This window comes from Neovison vison, chromosome 7 (genome assembly GCF_020171115.1).
Source record: "Neovison vison isolate M4711 chromosome 7, ASM_NN_V1, whole genome shotgun sequence".
Lineage (NCBI taxonomy): Eukaryota > Metazoa > Chordata > Mammalia > Carnivora > Mustelidae > Neogale > Neogale vison.
The window spans coordinates 175494585-175507397 of NC_058097.1; the positions used below are offsets into that span (position 1 = coordinate 175494585).

Here is a 12813-nt window from a genome sequence, read left to right on the forward strand (position 1 = left end):
CAATATTTGGTTCAGAAGCCCATGGTGATCACTTCTTGACCATTTGACTCTTTTAAGAAAACTATGTAAGACAAAGGAAAACCCTAGGATCTCAAAATGACTATATTTCTTGAATTCACAGAATTATCAGATCTAATACATCTCAGCCAAATTTATCATAATTTTCAGATTTAAAAAGGAGACGTTGTGGGACTATAATACCTTTTCCTTTCTAAACACAGCCAAATCGTCACTATTGCTATTATAGAATGTTCAATAAACATCCAATGCTGGAAAGCATTTAAACTATTTTAAGATAGAATCTGACCTAGTTGGGTACAGCCAAAGACACATGGTACCTTATTCCCAGAGTCAACTTTTTACACCATGACACACCTGGGATCTTTCTCCCAAATGAAAAAACTGCTGTAATTATTCAATGATAGGCTGGCTATCTTGAATCTGCATATATCCACTTCTTGTAAAAAGCTCAAATTTAAAGAAATTACCCATGATTTTTACAAGATCCTAATAAAGCAGATGTAACTCATGGGTTCTAAATCTCTTTCGCCCAAAGGAAGATTAAACAATTTAGACACAACATCAGGCATTTACATGGAACTCGGCATTGCAGAGTTTTCACATGTTCGTATTTGCTTTCCATAACAACTCCGTGATGTAACAAAAGCATTATGTGCCCTCTTCTTCACTAATGAGAAAATTGGGGTGCAGAGATTTATGGTGACTTTTTCAAATGAATAGTGACCCAACCCAGAGAGCCTACCTCCTAGTCTAATGCTTATCACATTTTTGCTCCATATCCAACATATATGAAAATGCCATCTTTGAAGTCTTATTACAAGACTGCATCTCCTTGTTTTGTCATGCTCTATTGTCCACTAGAGATCTTTGGTCAGAGCATTCAATCAACTTCCCCGCTTGCTGCTTTCCATTCTCCCAAATGGTATTCTTGAGAGATGTTTTCCTATAAGTGGTGGGGAAGGGGTGGGGAAAAGGGTGTAACTTTGCTTTTAAACCTAACATTAGATTTACCTGGAATTTCAAATATCACTGAAGAAGATTTATGTTATTATCAAATGATGACCAGGGACTTAAAAGCTTGAGAAAAGCTATTCTAGATCTTTTTTTTTTTTTTTAATAGTCACAGTTGTCAGAGTTCATTATGTGCTACATTGTATACTTTTCCCAAACTTCAGGATAACCATTTTATAAAAAATAAATGTTGAAGAAACAGTGGAGAATAAGGCCTCTTATGTTAAATTTGCTCATTTATATCTCATGATGACTTAACAGTGCAGGTCTGATTGCTAGCTGTTACCTCACATTCTAGAACACCTTGTCATGAATTAAAACACAGTTATGTGTGTCATAAGATCCGTTAACAAAAATGAAAATGATGGTGATATTGAAACCAAATGTTCTGACACAATTATTCCTTATACCAGTTTTAGCAAACAGAGTGCTAAATTCTGAGGTGACTCCCCACACTGTGCCTTTAGGTAGCTGCACAAAGAAATAAACTTAATAAATCTAGCATTTATGTTGCACATTTTTTTTTATGTTGCACATTTAATAGAAAGCTCTTAAGCCATAATCACTGTAGCTGCTGGCATCTTATTTCTTCAAGAATTCTTTCAGTGCATGCATTAACTTTGGTTAAATTATTCTGGATTTAAAAGGCAGAAGAATAATTAAAATAGTATGGTTTCAGAAGCATCATTGTAACAGTCCAATTTCAACAGATTCAGTTGCTAAATTTTACTTCATATTCCCTTTGCAAATCAGTTATTTAGATTTTAAAAACAGGGAATCATGTGCTGTTATCTGCGTGGCCATTAGTCTCACACAAAGAAAACAACTATAAAATAAGACTAAGAAATCATTCTTCCAATGATTGTCATTGAACTGTTACATTAGTAAACATTCACAGTAGGAAGTCTCTCTCAATCTCCAGCATATGAAGTAGTGCAAAGGAAAAAAAAAAATTCCAGTCCTGTTATCTGTGAACAAAACTTGTTACATTTTCTCCAATTTCACTTCTTCCATATTGTTAGACATTTGCTGTCATATCTTCCCAAAATTAATAATAAAATATAATCAATTTCTAAAGGACCCCGCAGCCTTTTTAAAAGTTAATTTCTAGTTAAAAATAAACTTTAATTAAATCCAAGATAAAACTGTGACCTATATTCTATTAAATAATTCACTTTCTTTTTTTTTTCTACACAGTAATTCTTACAATTTTTTAAAAAAACAACCATGGAATCCGAAGACATGAAATGCTATCAAAGCACTAATAAATGACAGTTTGAATTCATTAGTTCTTACATAGTAAATACTTCAAAATGCCAACTTTTCCCATCATTGCACAATTACTAACAACGCTGACAATTTACTTACACACACACACACACACACACACACACACAAATACACACATATACATTCTCTCCGTGGAACCATCTTTACTTTTAACATCTTTTCCAGTTAATGTGCAAAATTCTTGCATTCTAATAAAAAATATAAAGATAGATTTGCTCCTATTTTAGCCTCCCTCTTCTCCAAGATGTATCATTTATTTGATATGTAATACAAGGTAACAATTATGTCACGTATAACCATTAAATGGTGTACTACTATATGCATTAGGTTCGTTTGCATATTTCATTTTCGTAACTGCACTCTCTATGCATAAATATATTTGGAGATACTGGGGTTGGGGAGGGGGTGTAGTGGCGGGTGGAGAACAAGATTCACACATCGGTCTCCACAGCCTTTGCATTAGAACAGTTGTTTTTATCTGTCTCACTGTCGTCCCCCTTTCCCTGACACTTCCCCTCCTTTGCACAGAGAGATTCCTTAACTCCTTCTTCCATCTCTAGATACTCTGACTTGTCCCCGAGGGAAGAAGAAGTAGAGCTCCGAAATTTCTTCAGCAAATTAGAAGGGAGGTATGGGCAACTGACTGCATTCTGTGTCAGCTGTGTCTGTTCCTCATTTTCAGTCTCTCTGTGGTAGAAATAGTTAAAGTTAGAGACAATCACTGGCACTGGCAAAGCAATGGTTAACACACCTGCAATGGCACACAGGGACCCCACGATCTTGCCCCCCACAGTGATGGGCTTCATGTCCCCATAGCCCACAGTCGTCATGGTCACCACAGCCCACCAAAATGCATCCGGGATGCTTTGGAAATGGGTAGTAGGTTCATCCGCCTCCGCGAAATACACAGCGCTGGAAAACAGGATGACCCCAATGAAGAGGAAGAAGATCAGAAGGCCCAGCTCCCGCATGCTGGCTCTGAGGGTGTGACCCAGGATCTGCAGGCCCTTGGAGTGCCTGGAGAGTTTGAAGATTCGGAATACTCGGACCAGACGAATGATCCTGAGAATGGCAAAGGACATGGCCTGCTGCTGCTGCCCGTTGCCACCCCCCTGCTGCTGGGCCAGATCGGTGCCCAGCGTGATGAAGTAAGGCAAAATGGAGACAATGTCAATGATGTTCATGATGTTTTTGAAGAAGAGCGCTTGGCTGGGACAAGCAAAGCAGCGAACCACAAACTCGAAGGAAAACCAAACAATACAGACTGTCTCCACGATGAAGAAGGGGTCGTTGAATATGGTGTGCCCTGAGTTCTCTAGGTGGGGTGCTGAAGTGTCATTCAACAACCCACTGTGTCCTCCTGCACTCAGTGCCATGATGAGATCCCTGTCGTCCCTAAACTCAGGTAAAGTTTCCAGGCAGAAAATGACAATGGAGATTAAGATGACCAGGACAGAGACGATGGCTATGCCCCTTGCTGGGCTGGAGCTCTCCGGATACTCAAAGAGAAGCCAAATCTGCTTTTTGAATTCATTCTCTGGCAAGGCCCTGTCCTCTTCCTCTCTCACAAAGCCCTCATCCTCCCGAAACTTGAGCAGGGCCTCTTCTCCCAACTGGTAGAACTTCACCTCCTCTGTGAAGATATCAAAGGGGACATTGACTGGCCTCTTGAGGCGGCCTCCTGATTGGTAGTAATATAAGATGGCATCAAAGCTAGGCCTGTTCCTGTCAAAAAAATACTCATTACGCAAAGGGTCAAAGTACTGAGTCCTCTTCTCAGGGTCTCCCAACAAAGTCTCTGGAAACTGGGCCAGAGTCTTCATCTGGGTTTCAAAGCGCAGGCCTGATACATTTATCACCACACGTTCACAGCAGTCGCTGTAGCGGACTGAACTATAGCCACCACCGCCCCCGTCATCCTGAGGCAGCAGGTCCGTGTAGGAACATTCATCACCATGGTCATCTTCACTATAGTAAAACCTTCCCTCCTCTTCCTCCTCCTCCTCGTCTTCCTCCTCTTCCTCTTCCTCGCTCAGCTCCCTCAGGATCTTCTCCTCAGAGCCACTGGGCATCAGGTCAGAGCAATGAGGAAAGCTGCTCTGACGGTGGTGGGCTTTCTTCTTCTCAGGCCGCTGGCGCCTCCTCCTCCGACTCCCCCGGCCACCCTGAGGGTCATGGGAGGTGCAGGCCCCACGTGACTGGTGGTGGTGGTGAGAGCCACCTCCGGAACCCCCGCTGCCTTCCACAGCAGCTGTGGCGGCTGCCACGGCGGCAGCCGCGGCGGCCCTCGAGTGAGCGAGCCTCTCCCGCTCCCGGGCCCGGGCCTGGGCGGCGTAACCATAAGGCATGTGACTGTTGCACCCTGAGCTCTCCGCACTCACCATTGCAACCTCCATGGTGGTGGTTTTTGGAAATGGCTGGTTCCAGTTGTAGAAGAAGAAGAAAGAAAAATAGGGCAGCTTCTTTTCTCACCAAATTAAGGTAAGTTTGGAACCCTTAAGCAGATTGCTTGGAAGACTAAGGATATTTTCAGTCCAACTTTGCATTTTCTGTTTTTAAATCAGTACGCCCCATGCTCTCTGTTCCCAGGGATTCAACATTGCTCTCCAGAGCTTGGCTGGTCTAGATAAACAACCTAGCACTCTCAAGCCCAAGTCAAAAAATGCTGGGGTCTCCCAAACACCTGTTTTCGGGTGGCTGTTTGAATTTGGAAATACGTCTAGGATGTGGTTGGTGGTGATGCCGCAAGATTCAAAGGCGGCAAGTGTCTGACAGCCAGCAGTTGTGCCTAGAAAATGGAATATATTTTTCTGCCATGGAAATTGTCCAAAGCTCAGTCCATCAGATTTAAATAAAATGCAAATAAGCCTTTAGTCTTAGCACTTGCCTTCTAGTGACGGCTTGACCCATGTTAACGCGTGGCTCGAAGTACGTCTAGCCATGGCTGCTCAAAGCCTATCAGGGTGATTCTCCAGGTGCTCCCCTCAAGTTCATCACAGGCTTCCTGGACCCAGGGCCAATGCCAAGCTATCGACAGGGGCAGAGACCTTGGGAGGTAGAGAAGTTACAAGATGAGGTGTCAGGAGGGGCAAACCCAGCTCTGAGGTCTCCATAGAAATCAAGGAAATGCAGAGCATCCTTCAGTTAAAATCATGCAGAGGAAGCACTTCACCTGAAAAAGGAAAGGAAACAAGCATAGGAGAAAAATAAAAGGAATCAAATCATAAGGAGCAAACAGTGTTTCCTTCCCATACACCTTCTTTCTCTTGTCCTCAAGCAAACCACATAAAGCACCAAGTGACCACAAATTTCCAAGGAGTGTGGGGCAGGTGGTTAAATCTCCTTACTAAATCATCCTTCTGTCCTTCTTCTTTGGTTATTATTTCAGCTCAGTCTATTTTCATGGCAACTCAGTTATCTTTCCTCTCTCCACTCTCGACCCACATGGCTCTTCCTTCGGCTCTCCCTTTCACTCGTGCCAGGTCTTAATTCTCGGTGTCACTTTCTTCATTCCACAATAATAATGCTGTCACTTTACAGCTGCTTCCATCATTCATTGATCTCAAGGCATTTTTTTAAAAATTTCCACTCATCAGATATTTCTGAATTTAGTGCCTTTCCACCCCTCTCTGTCTTGATTCAGGATCAGAGCAGTTGGAAAAACCAGGTTTTTTTTTAATCCAGTCTCCACCACTTCAACAAGCTTCAATCACCCCATCTTCAAAGTGTAGGTAATAATACAACCTCCCCCATCCCCATCCCAATTACTGAGGACCAGAACGAGGCTCTGTATGTTGATAGAATAACACAAACGTAAGGAATGTCAATAAATGCTGGCAGTTCTGAATAACCTGACTGTAACCTAAGCTTTTATTGTCAATCTACTCACGCCCAAATGTATATGTCCTTAAACCACAGTCTCAGTTACGGGGAGGACAGAATGTAAGGACATTTAGGACACTTTGAGACATACTAATGGCCTATATTAGGTTGGCACTTCCTGACTCCCTAAAGCATGGCCCTGTTGTTGTTTTTCTGTTCCCCAGACTCCAGAACACTCCCTACCACCCACAGCCTAGGAGCTAATCCCAGTTTCCACTTCTCTGATAATCATCTTTTCTCCTTGCCGTTCCTCCATGTTCCCCTCAATGCTTCCTCCTACACTCCTCTCAAGGGAATATTTCCTTATATATTAAATCCCAGTTTGTATGGATTTTATTTTCAGCCTATCATACCCCCCCCATAATATAATCCATTATCTCCAGTCTCCCAAACCCCGCTGCCGCCCTTGCCTCTCTCTGCCCACTTTTAGTTCCAATCTGCCACTTGCTGATCACTTCTTCCTTGGAGCCCAGATCTGTCTCCACTGTCACTTGGTATTCCTGGCCTTTCTTCTTAGTTGGCTCTCGCTAGGTCCAACTAATTCATCTCCTCAGCCAGGCCCTCATCTTCTGTCTCCTATGCTTTTGCATTCACTCTGTCCAACAGGACTTCCAAGAATGCAGAGTAGCCCAGAGAATTGGGGAGGATAATGACAGTCAGAATTCAGGGCATCTACCAGTTTCTATTACTGGAAGCACTTGGGGAGCACAAGAGAAATGGCTTTCTGGAGCCATTAAAGGGATTCAGCCCTTGACCACCTGCTGCTGCTCCTTGCTGAATCCTTTCAGCCTAGAAGGCTAAACCCACCCAAGTTTTATGAAGTGACAAAGCAGGGAAGTGGTAAACAGAGCACCTCCCACCATACATCTCCCAAGGCAAGAGGTGAGCTTGATTAGTACACCAAATACACCTCTGAAGGTATCTCAAATGACAAGCCCCTTCCTTTGCCTGACTCCTAATGACAGGAAATACATTGAAACGTCTACCTTCAGGATGTCTCCAGATCTCTATTTATCAAACCACCCTGGTGTTACATTTATCCTAGAAGGTCAGGCCACCACCACCTTTAAAAGACTTCCACAGGACGAAGAGCCTAAGAGTTTGCCCATTTTCTTCCCCCAACTCCCTCAAAGCAGCTAGAATACACTATTTAAATAAAACCCTAGAACCAAAGTATCTGTATTCTTGTATACTATGCACACCCCTCTCCCAGCTAAGTGCTCCCAGAGGGTCATGAATTAGCATGTCTTCTAACTTACCATCAACTCTGCAGGAGATGTAGACCCGCCCACACTGTGCCCTGCGCCAATTATTTATTTATTTATTTGGGTTTGGTCATTTTTGTTTATCTCCCTCCCCCACCTTACAAGAAGCAGATTGCCTTCCTTTTAATTGGCTACCAGTTACCTCACTATCCCCAACCAAGAAGAAGAAGAAGATGATGATGATGATGATGAAGTAGAAGAGGAGGAGGAGGTGATGGAGGGAGCAGGTGGGAGAAGAAAGAAAAGAATAAGAAAAAAAGGAAAGAGAAGGAAAAACCTTCCACACAGCAAGACTGGCTTAAAAATCTCTCTTCCTCCCCTAGGTATTCATGCCTAGGGGAATCTGTTCAAGACTACTCCCAGGAGCCTTGATGAGGGAGACCTTTGCATAGAAATTTCCCTTCCTCTTTAACACCATTAAACTAATCGGATTTTGCAGACTACCTATTCCCCCAATCCCTGTGCCCCCCAAACAACAGCCAAGTATCCCTGACTTCCTCCCCTGCCCCCCAACAACAAGGCTGTTTTCATCCCTCAGTGCTAATTCCTGCAACTGTCTTAGGGTGGTACCTGCACCTATCAGAGAGAGAGAGAGAGAAAGAGAGAGATTGAAAAAAATCAAAAAGCCAACACCGTGAGAAATGGACACTTCAACGCACGCCATTTACACAGTCCCTATGTGCTACTGAAATGCTCGGAAAATGCACGCAAATCCAAATGCTGGGAGAGGCAGCAATTCAAACCCGTTCGCCAGCTGTTCCCAAAGGAACGGAACCGGTGAGTCTGGGATGAGGGAAAACGATGCTAAATCTGAACCCCATGTCGTTGGAAAACGACATCTTTAATCGCACCCTCCCCTCCAGACCTAGGTTCCCGCTCGGGCACATTAAGCAGGGCGCACGCACCCCATCCCTGGGGTTAGGAAAATAACAACTGTTGGCCCCCCGGAGCGCCGCGCAGCATCTGCACCTCCCTTCTTCCACCTCATGGTTTATTTTTAACCGCCTTCCATTCATGCCCTTCTGTCACATTCTCGATATTATTTATCCCTCAAATGTCCACTGTTTCTTAACAACCAAAAGAGGACAGTGGGGAAAAGATAAGAGAGGTATCATACTTACCGTTCCCGGGCGGAGTGAAAAATAAATATAAAGAAAATCCCCCGCTCGGTTTGTCTTTCCCCCTCAAGCTGCAACAGCTGGAGGAGGGGAAGAATGTTCTTGGGGGGGTAGAATGAATCACTCCGGTGTGGCAGGTGGGAGCTCCAAAATATCCACAAAACAAGTTCAGTTGCCTGGCCGGGGGGCACAGAGTCCTCGCTGCTGGAGCCAGGGGTGGGGATCAGGGCTACCCGGGGGAAGACCCCAAGACTTCTGGTTCCTCTGGAGTTCAGCACAGGAGGGCTCAATCGGAAAAGGAAGTCAAGGTTCCCCCAGAAAAAGAAACAAAATCCTAGACAGCAGCGATCACTTGTTAAGCCCGAATTCCTCCTCCAATATCCATCCCTCTCCCTCTCCCTCTCTCGCTGGCTGCAGAAGCAGCACACGCCTCCCCTGGCCGGGAGCGCGCGCCGGCCGGGGGCGGGGCCAGGGCTGTGCCGAGGGTGTGGCGAGCGGGCTGTAGCCTGGGGCACCTCCCCGCGCCGCGGGGCGGGCACAGTCACGACGCCGCCACTGCCCGCCCCCCTGGCCGACCCCCAGACGCCGGGGAGCAACAGGGAACAATTCCGGGAGCCTCTGGCCGCCGTCCCCAGAGGCGAAGCACTAATCCCGGAGGAAGAGGCGTCCCCGTTGGCGCTGAAATGGGGGTCCGCACCGCCGAGCGGGAGCCCAAGAGAGAGGTTGGCAGGGAAGACCTCGACGGGAGGTCCAGTCTCGCCAACAGGGTGCTTCTGCGCGTCTCTCCCTGACCCGCTTTCTCTACAGCTCAGCGCGCGCGCGCACACACACACACACACACACACACTCACACACACTCTCTCACACACAGCCCCGCTTAACGGGTTTGTAGGATTGGGAGCCTGGGTGCATCTCTGGCGAGGCAGCTAATTGGGAGCCCCCAGTCCCCTACGAACGGGCCGATTCCCCTTGGTCTCCGCCTCCCTTGTACAATTTGTCAGCCTCCACTCGGGGGTCGGGCCTCTGGGCGCAGAGAAGGCCGACTTTCAAAGTGTGCTGGATTCGGGTGAGGGGCGGGCTGCAGAAATGGGAATCAGGCCCAGGTTAGGGGTTGCGCACGGGAGGCACAAGTGCAAGAGGGAGAGAGCCCGAGGACTCTGAGCAGGTTATAAGTCCCGCCCGGGGCGGGAGGATTTTAGAAGGGGTGATGGAGCCTTCCCTGAACCTGTTGCTGCAAGAAGAATACAACTTGGCTAAGGGTTTGACTCCAGGGAGGTCTTTATCAGAATAGTCGGATCTCTAATACCACGCACCCCCATCAAACAGCAAAAACAAACAAACAAAACCCACAGTACCCCAGGGGGCAGGCGAGTGCGCCTGCCTTGGCGTCCACCCTGGGCTGGACTCCCACATTGCTTATTAGGTGGCAGGCGTATGAAATGTCCATAGACATGGATGTAAAATTGCAATTCCTACACATCCGCTCAAAGAAAGATACCGATGGCAAGTGCGATTTTTTACACACACGCACACACATACAAGGCAGGTAAAGACCCGGGCTCCAGGCACCTCTTCCAGCTCCCTCTGATGGACCAAGCAAGCAGTGGCGACGCGCACCGGGACTACTGGAGTAAATCCGACCTTGGGCGGGTCAGCTGGCGCTGAGGCGGCCACTGTCGGCCTCAGCTGGCAGCTTTGTTCGATGGCCCTATTGGGCCTCCTCCTTTTGTGGCGCTCAATTAATTATTAAGAGAAATATTCCTGAGCTGAATTATAGATATGCTCTGGTCTCACCTAACTGCTGCCGGCTCAGCGAAGGGGACCTGGAGGACTCCTTTTCGTTGTTGTTTGATTTTTCTTTAAAAAAAAAAAAACTTTTAAAATAACTAAAACATTTACATTGTAATCATTGGGAAGGAAGGAAGGAAGGGAGGGAGGGAGGAAAGGAAGGAAACAGGAAACAAAAAGGAAGAAACAAGGAAGAAAGAAAAAGAAGGAAACATGGAAGGAGGAAAAGGAGATGGAGGGAGAGAGGGAGAAAGAAAAAAGAAAAGAAAGAAGGAAGGAACAAAGGAATAGGAACCAAGGAAGGAAGGAAAGAAAGAAGCTGAAGTGGGACCTAGTTGTCCTAACTTCTTCTAGCTAGTGCAGCTTGAATTTTTGTCCTGAATAAATTTACCTGTGATCTTCTGGGCTCAGCCAAGGAGCAGAGGAATTGAGAAAAAGGTACCTCCACCCTGGGTCAAGAGAGGCTCTTTGCACCAATTCATTACCCATTATAGTTCATTCCAGCAAGCAGGGATGGTGGATTTCTTCAAAAATACAAATGGCCCCATGCACTGGCCTAAAACCCTCTTTCTGAACCTCCATCGTGTGATGTAAACAGTGTGCAGTTTCATACATACCAAAAGCAGATATTTGAGTTTGTTGCTGTCTTCCCAGAACCATGTTTCTCGGGATGGTAGGAAGCAGGTCTGAGAGCACTAGATCTTGGGACTAGCTTCCTAGAAGCAATTTGTGAGATCTCTCCAGACCAACTGTGGAAAGCTTTCAGAGAGATGAAAACTGAGATTGGATGAAGTACAAAAGATGACAGTTATTTTGAGTGGATATTTTCAATGGATCATGTTTAGAATTTATGAATTATGCCTCCATGTGCCATTTATTGTTTGTTCCTTTCATGGCCCAGAGAATTTTAAAGTTTAAAAATGCCTGAGGACTTGAGAAATACTTGTACTTGTTAGGTATCAGGAATCTGAATTACTGAAGTGCCATGCGAGAACGCAGCTGAGGAAAAACCACCCTTGCCAAGATAGTCCTTCACGTTATACAAAGAGGACTTATTGAGCACTTGATCAAGGCAGCTAACACTCACTGAGTGCCCACTTAGTCCCTGGGTCTGTGCTAAATTCTTTGCATGCATATTGTCTAAATTTCATCTGTGTAAGTGAACAATTTATGTGGTTGGTACTATTTTATTTACAATTTACAGAGAAGGAATTGAGGCTTACGATGGTTCACAAACATACCATAAGTTAAATAGCGGACTATGTAACAGAACTTGGCCTGTAACATCTGACTGCAAAGAGGACGGACCCCATGCTAGTGATGATAAGGCCACGTGCTCTATACCCATTCGTCCACACAAATGAGTGGCTGTTATGGATACACAGACAGATGAGGAAACAAGGGGGTATGTGCAATGATGAAGGAATGAGAGTAGTGTTTCAAGGGTGCAAAGAATGGACTAGCATCTAATTTGGGGGAAGCAAGCAAGGATTGACAAGGAAAGGGGAGATGTGTTTGAACAATGGCAAGAATAAAGTTTATGCAGACATGCAGGATTGGGGTGGACTCAGAGGAGCTGGAAAGAAAGATGGTGTCCAACTGGGAAGAACAGTGCGTCCCCCAGCCTTCTCCCCATCCACCCATCTCTCTCTCTCTCTCTCTCTCTCCTTCTCTCACACACACACACACACACCTTCGCCCTTTTAAATAATTTCTTTATAAAGCAAACAAGAAATATTCCATTTCTCTCCCTGAAATTCTCTTAAAGATTCCTAGAAAATCACATAAACAGTTGCAGAAAGGTTCTTTATTTGTGACCAACAAAAAAATCTACCTTGTCTCAGTCCCCAAACTCTATTTTCTTTGGAGAAAAAGAAATTATTTTCTTGCTTTTCTTAGTCATCGACTAGTCAACATTTCTTAAGCTCCTCAGTTCCCTATACACTTATTGCCACAAATAATTTCTCCCTGGCTTTGAATTCTCTCAGTGGTGGTACAAATGTTCCAGACCACACTATGAAGTCTTTGTTTATATAGAAAGGGGCAAAGGGCAGTAGATCCTCCTTTGTACGAAGCAGATAGGAGGCCCTGAGGGATACAAACTAAGCCCATTATAAATGTTTTTGTTCTCTTTGGGGACTACAGTACCCAGTGAACTGCAGTGTTCTATTTACTTCTCTCTTTCCCTGAGAAGCCTGCAACACCTCCCTGAAAACAGGTGCTGTATCCCAAGCAACCAGCGCAACACCTGACCCAGAGTAGGCACTGGACAAGAAGGTAATAAAATGAATGAATAATGGAAGAGGCTTGCTTCCATTTGCCAAGAAAGTTCAGTGTGTGCATTGGGAGGAAAAAAAGAAAGAAAGAAGAAAAAAAGAAACATCTTTTTTTTCTGCCTACTTACTCCCAGCCTCTCAACCATCTGACTTTTAAAGTTC

At 45.2% G+C, this 12813-nt stretch overlaps 1 protein-coding gene across 1 annotated transcript; it reads right to left on the bottom strand.

The window, feature by feature from the left end:
• Positions 1–1420: 1420 nt before the first annotated feature.
• Positions 1421–8979, bottom strand: KCNA4 (potassium voltage-gated channel subfamily A member 4). Its single transcript, XM_044259003.1, has 2 exons — positions 8591–8979; positions 1421–5494 (listed from the first exon to the last, which is right to left on the bottom strand). The coding sequence occupies exon 2, from the start codon at positions 4716–4718 to the stop codon at positions 2754–2756; it is 1965 nt and encodes a 654-aa protein (XP_044114938.1). The 5' UTR covers positions 4719–5494; positions 8591–8979; the 3' UTR covers positions 1421–2753.
• Between the last annotated feature and the right edge of the window lie 3834 nt (positions 8980–12813).

What these genes read in the sequence shown, in the direction of transcription:
- KCNA4 (XM_044259003.1), bottom strand. Translation starts at nt 4,718, where the DNA reads ATGGAGGTTGCAATGGTGAGTGCGGAGAGCTCAGGGTGCAACAGTCAC.